The 7,906-nt window shown below is 37.2% G+C and overlaps 1 protein-coding gene across 2 annotated transcripts; it reads left to right on the top strand.

Moving 5' to 3' along the window:
- Nucleotides 1–575: 575 nt before the first annotated feature.
- LOC103330595 (uncharacterized) lies at nt 576–7,290 on the top strand. 2 transcript variants are annotated; one of them, XM_089053445.1, is made up of 6 exons: nt 576–734; nt 819–965; nt 5,110–5,155; nt 5,562–5,740; nt 6,550–6,671; nt 7,024–7,290. In XM_089053445.1, exons 2-5 carry the CDS (start codon nt 826–828, stop codon nt 6,629–6,631), a joined length of 447 nt encoding a protein of 148 aa, XP_088909571.1. In that variant the 5' UTR covers nt 576–734; nt 819–825; the 3' UTR covers nt 6,632–6,671; nt 7,024–7,290. The 2 variants fall into 2 exon arrangements, with proteins under 2 accessions (XP_088909571.1, XP_088909570.1); XM_089053444.1 differs by having other exon boundaries at nt 6,550–7,290.
- Nucleotides 7,291–7,906: the final 616 nt, after the last annotated feature.

Below are 7,906 nucleotides of genomic sequence, written 5' to 3'. Positions count from 1 at the left end.
GTTTCTCTTTGTTGACACCGGATTACGTCGAAATTCAAATGGGTTGGTTTTTTTTTACTACTCTCTCCGTTCTTTTTCTTTTTCTCTTTCTCTTTCTCTTTTGATGATCAAATTTTTATTTCTGTTTCAAATCTTGTTTAAGTCCCATATGGATTCATCACCAAAACCAGATCATTTTATCACTTCGCTCACCCACTGAACTGAGAATCTGAGATACCCCCCCAAAGCTATGAATTAGCCTCTCTCCGTTGATTCATTGTGACCCTTGTAAATAGCCGACCTAATTTTTATTAGGTTTATTAGTTGATTCAAGGGGCCTAACTCACTTGATTTATTAGCTTTTGCAACTCAAAAACAAAGACAGACTTGTTCCATTTCTTCAACAAAAGTAGTACCTGGGCTTGGGCTTTTACCCCACTAGGCTTTGGGAGGCTGGGGTTCCTGTTTCTATTGTTGGTGCGTTTTATTTTTCCATCTTTGGGCCCCTTGTTCTAGGGACTTTCTTTGTAATCTTTTATTTGCATATATTAAGGGACAAAAGTAGCATGCATCTCCAAATAAAAGACAAAAGTAGCATGTATCTGGCGGAGATACATGCATATATTAAGAAGTTAGCGAAAAACAAAAGTCACGCTTTAAACACGCCTCTTTCACTCTCCATATCTGGCGGCCGCATTTCACTCTCCATATCTTCTTCCATTCAGTACTCGCAGTCGCAGAGTGGTTTTCTAGCGGTGGGTAAAGACAATCAGAATTTGTTTTCTAGTTTGTCACTTCCATTATTTATTTAGTTCTTCCTTTTCGTTTGCGTGTAACAGCAATTCTATGTCTATGACATCTGTTCTGCCTTATAATTGGGATGATATTGCGGAAGGCTTTGGCCCGCATGCACCGTCTAGTGGTAAAGGCTCACAAGTCCTTCACACCAACCCGCAAGCTCAGAGCCAGAAGAAGACTAAGAAAGCGTAAGAACTCTATTTTTTTATATTTATGATCTTTTTCTGATTTAGATCAGGTTCAAGTGTTAGATTATGACCGTAATTTGACAAATTTAGGAATTCAATCAGCTGTTCTTATCTTTATCTCTGCATATGTTGATTCATCACGTTTTCTTTAATGCATTGTCAATGTTAGTGGGTTTCGAGAAATTTACGTGTTTGGGAGACAATAGAATTGTTGAACCAAACAGCTTGGCATGCAGAAGATGCTGCAGCAACAAACTCTGCTTCAGTAGTCGATAAAGTCACAATTGGCTGTTTCTTTGAAGACCAAGATGCAGCTGCTGATCCCATTGTAAAAACATGTCCTGATGTGCTCCTTCTATCATCCAAGTCTCCAGCGTAATCGCTGTCTCTAAAGACAATCAAACCATCCTTTGTACCCTTTTTATAAAGTATGCCAAAATCAGAAGTTCCTTTTAAATAGCGGAAGATCTTCTTTGCAGCAAGTAGGTGCAGAATTGTAGGACATTCCATATAACGACTGATGAGGCTGACTGCATGCATTACATCTGGCCTGGTGGCTGTGACATACATCAAACTTCCTACAATTTGTTTGTAGAGGGTGCTGTTTACTTTCTCTCCTTCAGGATCCTTTGTTAGCTTCAAACCACATTCAGTAGGAGTGCCAATAGGATTGCAATTTGACATCCAAAACCTGTCCAAAATAGTATGAACATACTTCTTTTGGGATATGAAAATCCCAGCAGGAGATTGTTCTACTTCAATGCCAAGGACAAGATCAGACATTTCAAATTCTGCTATCATAGATTTCTTAAAAACATCAATCATAGTCATATCACTGCCTGTATAGATTAAATCATCTACATACAAATAGACAATAAGAAATTTTCCACCAGCACCAATTTTAGTAAACAACGTGTGTTCATACGGACACTTTTGAAAACCTTCTTTAGCAAAATAAGCATTTATACGGCTATACCAAGCTCTAGGTGCTTGTTTCACCCCATATAATGCTTTTCTCAACTTGTATACCTTCCCTTCCTTTCCGGGATGCACATATCCAGGAGTTTGATCGACATAGACTTGTTCTTGTAAGCTCCCATGTAGGAACGCTGATTTCACATCCAATTGAAAGATGGGCCATGAGTTTTGTGCTGCCAGTGAAAGTACCAGGCTGATTGTATCCATCCTAGCGACCGGAGCGAACACTTCATTACAGTCAATGCCATACTTCTGCTTATATACTTTAGCCACCAGCCGTGCCTTGTATTTGTCAACTCCACCCTCCTTGTTCAGCTTCATTTTATAGACCCATTTTACACCAATCGACTTTTGCCCTTCAGGAAGATCTGTCAAATCCCATGTGTTATTTCTCTCAATGGATCTAATTTCCTCATCCATGGCTCTTCGCCATTTGGTTTCTTTGTGAGCTTCTTGAAAAGTTACAGGATCAGAGTCTGTAAACAGTGCAAAATAAGTCAGTCCATCATCTTCATATTGATCATCACTAACCTCACAGTCCATCATCCATGCTAGCCTTTTCTTTGTGCGTTGGGGTCGAAAACTAGATGGCTGGCCTTCATTAGAGGGCTTCAATTGCTCTTCACTTTCCTTGCTTGCTGCTCTTCATAAAAAATAACAGAAATCTGCTGCTGCTGCTGCTGCTTTGAGCCTTTATCTGTCCAGTCTCATATTGTTTCTTCATCAAATGATACATCACGACTGATGATGATCTTCCTAGTGGTGGGATTGTACAATTTATAGGCCTTTGAGTGCTCACTAACCCCAAAAAAAATACACTTTTCTCCCTTATCATTAAGCTTCTTCCTCTTCTCATTGGGAACGTGAACATATCCTATACAACCAAAAATTTTCAAGTAATTTACAGCTGGTTTGTGACCATTCCAAGCTTCTTCAGGCTTCATGTTTTTGACAACAAGAGTCGGACTTCTATTTAAGATGTGAATACACCAATTTACTGCTTCTGGCCAAAACATTTTTGGAACACCAAAATTTTCAGCTTGCTTCGAACCATGTTCAAGATTGTTCGGTTCTTCCTTTCACAAATACCACTTTGTTGTGGTGTATACGGTGCTGTTAGTTGCTTTCAAATTCCATGTGTCTCACAGAAATCTTCAAATTCTTGTGAGATGAATTCTCCACCACAATCAGTTCGAAGAACTTTCATATTTCTTCCGACTTCATTTTCAACAAGGGCTTTAAAGCTTTTAAAGGCTGAGAAAGCTTCAGATTTTTCTTGCAAGAAATACATCTAGGATTTTCTACTGTAGTCATCAATGAACGTAATGAAATACCTCTTGCCACATTGGAAGTTGGATTGATGGGTCCACAAATATCTGAAAAAATAAGCTGCAAAGGATTTTTGGCTCTCCATGCTTTTCCTTTCGGAAAAGTTTCATGATGCTGCTTCCCAAGAACACATTCTTCACAAATTTGAGTTGGACAATCAATGTTGGAAGACCTCTCACCATGTTCAGCTGTTGTAGAGTCTTCAATCCCTTGAAATTTAAGTGGCCATAACGATAATGCCACAACCAAGCTGTCTCCTTCACTTTGGCAGAAAAACAAGTTTGGCCCACACTTTGAATATGCAGAGGGAACATACGATTTGGTGTCATTTTGACCTGTGCAATGAGTCCCTTCTTTGAATCTTGAATCTGACACATTCCTTCTTTAATTGTGATCTCATAGCCTTTTCCCTGAAGCTGCCCCACACTTAATAAATTGCTTTTTAAATCTGGGACATAGAAAACACTAGAGATGGTTTGTGTAGTGTTATCCTTAGTCCAGATTGAAATATTGCCTGTTCCCATAACAGAAATTGCAGAATTATCACCAAAACGCACAGTAGATCAAAAAGAGTCATCTAACTAAGAGAATGATGACTTGTTACTGCTCATATGGTTACTGCATCTTGTGTCAATGTACTATACATCCTGATGAGTGTTCTCCACGGCTTGACACACCTGCGGAATTGTAGCTTCTTCTTCTTTCTCTGTAAAATTGGATTTTTCTCCCCTTTCTCTATTCATGTTAGTGAGGCATTCAGAATGGTAGTGACCATACCTACCACACCTATAGCACTCAATATTTGATTTGTCGAGCTGTGACTAAGGCAAAGACAGACACCAAATAGAGAATGCTTCAATGGTCATAATGACCATCGAAGTGAGGTATGGCTGGCTGCACGTAGTTCTCTTGAACCTTGTCAGATGCCATCAATCCTTACTGCTGCAACTCAAGAAAGCTGCTGCTTTTTGGAGAATTTTAAGTCAGGCCCAGTGGGGGCTCTGATACCAGATTGTGTGAACTAAAAGATAGCTTTGAAAATAAGAAGACAATAGAATTGTTGAACTGAACTTGTTATTCGTTGACTGAAACATGCTCTTCTTATAGAGGAGCGCACAAACAACTAATTGGTAAATCAATAGGAACAACTAAAACACGTCTAACAAACTCCATCCACTAGAGGGATTCCTAAAGACCTGGAAGGGAAACAACTGACTCCTATAAAATAGGAACTAACAATTATTCTGCAGAAAACATAATTAAGATATATCTCAACATTTTTATCATTTGGCTAGATCAGACACTCATACTGTTGCTGCTTTGAGATACAGCTTTTTATCATTTGGCGTTTCCTTCTGAAAACATGCATCATTGGTGTTTGCAAAATTAAGTACTTCATAGGTCTTTGGTATTCATATGCTTTCTGTAGTGTTTCTGTTAATTGTTTGATGGTTTCTGTATCCTCGCGGTATATCCAACAACATTAAGTGCATGAATTGTGGATATCATCAACATATTATATTGCTCTTATTGTGTCTCTCCTTTGTCTTGATAAAAAATTAAATTCAAGTGTTCAACTATTTCCTCTGTATAAGCAGAGTAGAGGAGGTTTTCTCTCATGCACATGGGTTAGTTGCAGCTAAGGACACATGAATTACTTCAGCTATTAGATTGAAGGTGATGAGAGTGCAGTTGATGTTGGGTTTCAGGATTGTCGGACTAATGGCTGTAGTAACTCATACGCAACTCGTGTGCATGAAAGAAAAGCTCGTGAAGGTAGAACCCTAGGTTACCACTCTGTTGTCTTCTAATTTCTACATTTTCTTCAATGTCACAGCCTTGGCCCCACCACTTCACGCCACAGTCTGTCTTCTGCAAAACTGGTGAGTTTTCGCCCACATTCTTTCCTTTCTATTTCATAAATTCCAAAATTTATATCTTGCGTGGTTTATTAACTCAGTTTTGTATATGGAACCAAAAGAACAAATAAAGGTGATATTCATTATCTACAGTTTTACTTGGTTTCTCCAAGAAATACATAGTTTTGGTTGGACTAATATTCTGAATAATTACTTTCCTGCCTGCCTTGTATACTTGTATTCCTGGTTCTACAAATTTGTTCTATTATTACTTGCTTGCGCTTGTTGTGTACTTGTAGTCTCCAAATGATGTTCCGAATAATTACATATTTGTGAGAATACTGATTTAATTTGTATATGGTATGATTCAACATTTCTCCTTTTTAAAATTATTTTCTGGGTTGTGTATATCTCGAATGTGTCTATTCAGCCTCCACAAACTAGCATTCAGGAAGGATATGGGATGAATCCGATTTCAAGTGTTTCAAGTGGTACAGAATCACGTGCTGGTCATGTTAATGTCCCTGTTGAAAGTGCGCCCGCAGAAAGTTCTTCTAGAACTGGAAGTACATCAGACAACCAAACGTTCACAAGGAAAGCTCACAGAATGTTAGTAAGAAGCTTTATTGATTCATACCTCTCCTTTAACCAATTGTCAATTGATTTTGAGAAAGTTGGTCCTTTGAACAGTTCATCTGTTTGGAATATCTACCTAATTTGGTGTTTAACAATAACTGTACCTGATATTTCTCATCTCTTGCTCTATTCCGTATTTTTTGTAGTTGTTTAATTAAGAAAGCTGCAAGAGTAATAATTAGCTAACTATACGTGAAATTCATTGATACCACTCTGGGTCTACTTCATTGTTGATGTAGAGAATTTCTTTTCATATTTGGAAATATCTTCTGAAAGTCTTCAGTGTTGGTGTTTTTAAATGAACTGCTTTGGTTTTTATATGCTTTATGCTGTATTCATTTTAATTGGCTACTGATCTTTTTATGATTTGGGACCTTTTGTTATTACTGTGTGGCTGTGTTTGGTGCCTATGATTGGATTGGATTGGATAACTCACTAAATTCAAGGTATGTTGAAGGAAGAAATGGAGGCCATCTTCCACACTTGGTCCAAGTTGGAGGTAGAAGGTGGATTAGTAATGAAGGAAACCTTATAACTTCCCACACGACGAAAAATCCTTCTGCTCTACCTTCATTTTTTATTTCAACATACCTTGAATCTAATAAGGTATCCAATCCAATCCTAGGCAACAAACGTGGTCTATGCTTGTAAATGTTTTGTAGTGTACTGTGTACCAGGTCACTTTTATGTTCTTTGATATTATGGCACCAGGAATTTCTCATGTAATTGTCCAAAATTATCATATTTTTCATAACTTCTTGTTGTCAACTATGCCTCTGCAGAATCACCAAGATGTTCAAGAAGTTGAAACAAAAGCTGGCACGTTCGACTCAAAAGTGCTTGCCTGAGAAAAAGAAGATTTAACATTTTCACGGCATCTCTTAGCATCTCATGCAGTTTTGAGTTGAGTTCCAGTTTTGAAGATTTACCACTACTTACCCTTTTTTTCTTTTTCTTTTTCTCCTAAATTAATATATTAACATGGATGTGTATATATATATATATATATATATATATTGATTTCAATTGATTTCAATATATTAACATGGATGTGTATATATATATATATATTGATTTCAATTATATTTACTTATATATATGTAAATATACGATTGCATTGATTTCGGTACGAATATAATGAAGAGAATGATTTAGTTTTGCATAACTGTTTTCACAGTAGGGTTAGTATGTTCTTATGTATTTTCTAAACTTTGTTTTTGGTCCACTCACATTTTTTTTCCATGTTTTGCGCTCCCCAGTGGGCGTGCACAATGATCCACCACAGGGCCGTTTTCCACCTTCCGTGCTTTCTCTTTCTGATGTAGGACTCTTTTGTAAATGAATTGACTCCTCTTGTAAATTCTTAGTGGTTGCTCTGATAACCTGCCCTAGAATTAGGATTTAACCGTTGGAATGTATATAGATATGCATGTTGGCAGTTGGATTATGTATATATGCTTGTTTGACAGGTGTAAGTTTTGGGAATTGATCAAATTACAGGGGAGACTGTCGAATTTTTGGTAGGACTCAAGCTTGATATTTTTACTGAACTTTGAAGGGAAGGGCAATTAGGGTATTTGTGCCCGACACCCGCCAGGTGTCGGACACGCACAGTGGTTCGCCCGCCAAAGCAGAATTTGGGTTGGGTCCTGTCAATAAATATATACTGAAAATTTTGTAACAAACACGCGTGTTAAACAAGAAAAATATGTACATGTACAATACCGTATGTTTGCTTCTTCTTTTTTATTATTTAAAAAAAGGTGTATTTTAACAAATCTTTAAGACATGTATGGAAAATTGAAAAATACTTACACACTTGTATAGTACGAGTAATGTTAAATTCTTTATATCGGTAATAACTTTGGAAAAGTAAAAAATCAAAAGGGGACAATAGAGGACTGGGTTAATGGCCTCATAGTAATGGATAATATTCTTAATATGCCGCAAATTCAATAACAAATCACTTAGTTCTAATTCAACCTCAAGATTTTCATAATTCGAAGCATGGTTTTCAGTGTTTGACTAAGCAAATACATTTGGTAAAATCTACCTCAAGGCGCAGTCAACTAACTAGGGTTAGGTCCGATTATGTCATACTAATTGTAAATTGAGATCGAAACTCTAATTGTAAAACAC

The sequence above is a fragment of the Prunus mume genome, linkage group LG5, assembly GCF_029339155.1.
Source record: "Prunus mume cultivar Tortuosa linkage group LG5, ASM2933915v1, whole genome shotgun sequence".
In the NCBI taxonomy this organism is placed as follows: Eukaryota; Viridiplantae; Streptophyta; class Magnoliopsida; order Rosales; family Rosaceae; genus Prunus; species Prunus mume.
The sequence above is the reverse complement of the archived record's forward strand: the minus strand, read 5'-3'. Positions and strand labels throughout refer to the sequence as shown.

What these genes read in the sequence shown, in the direction of transcription:
- LOC103330595 (XM_089053445.1), top strand. Translation starts at nt 826, where the DNA reads ATGTCTATGACATCTGTTCTGCCTTATAATTGGGATGATATTGCGGAA. An exon ending in CAGAAGAAGACTAAGAAAGC is followed by an intron (nt 966 to 5,109) that starts GTAAGAACTCTA and finishes TCAATGTCACAG; the next exon opens with CCTTGGCCCCACCACTTCAC. An exon ending in ACAAGGAAAGCTCACAGAAT is followed by an intron (nt 5,741 to 6,549) that starts GTTAGTAAGAAG and finishes ATGCCTCTGCAG; the next exon opens with AATCACCAAGATGTTCAAGA.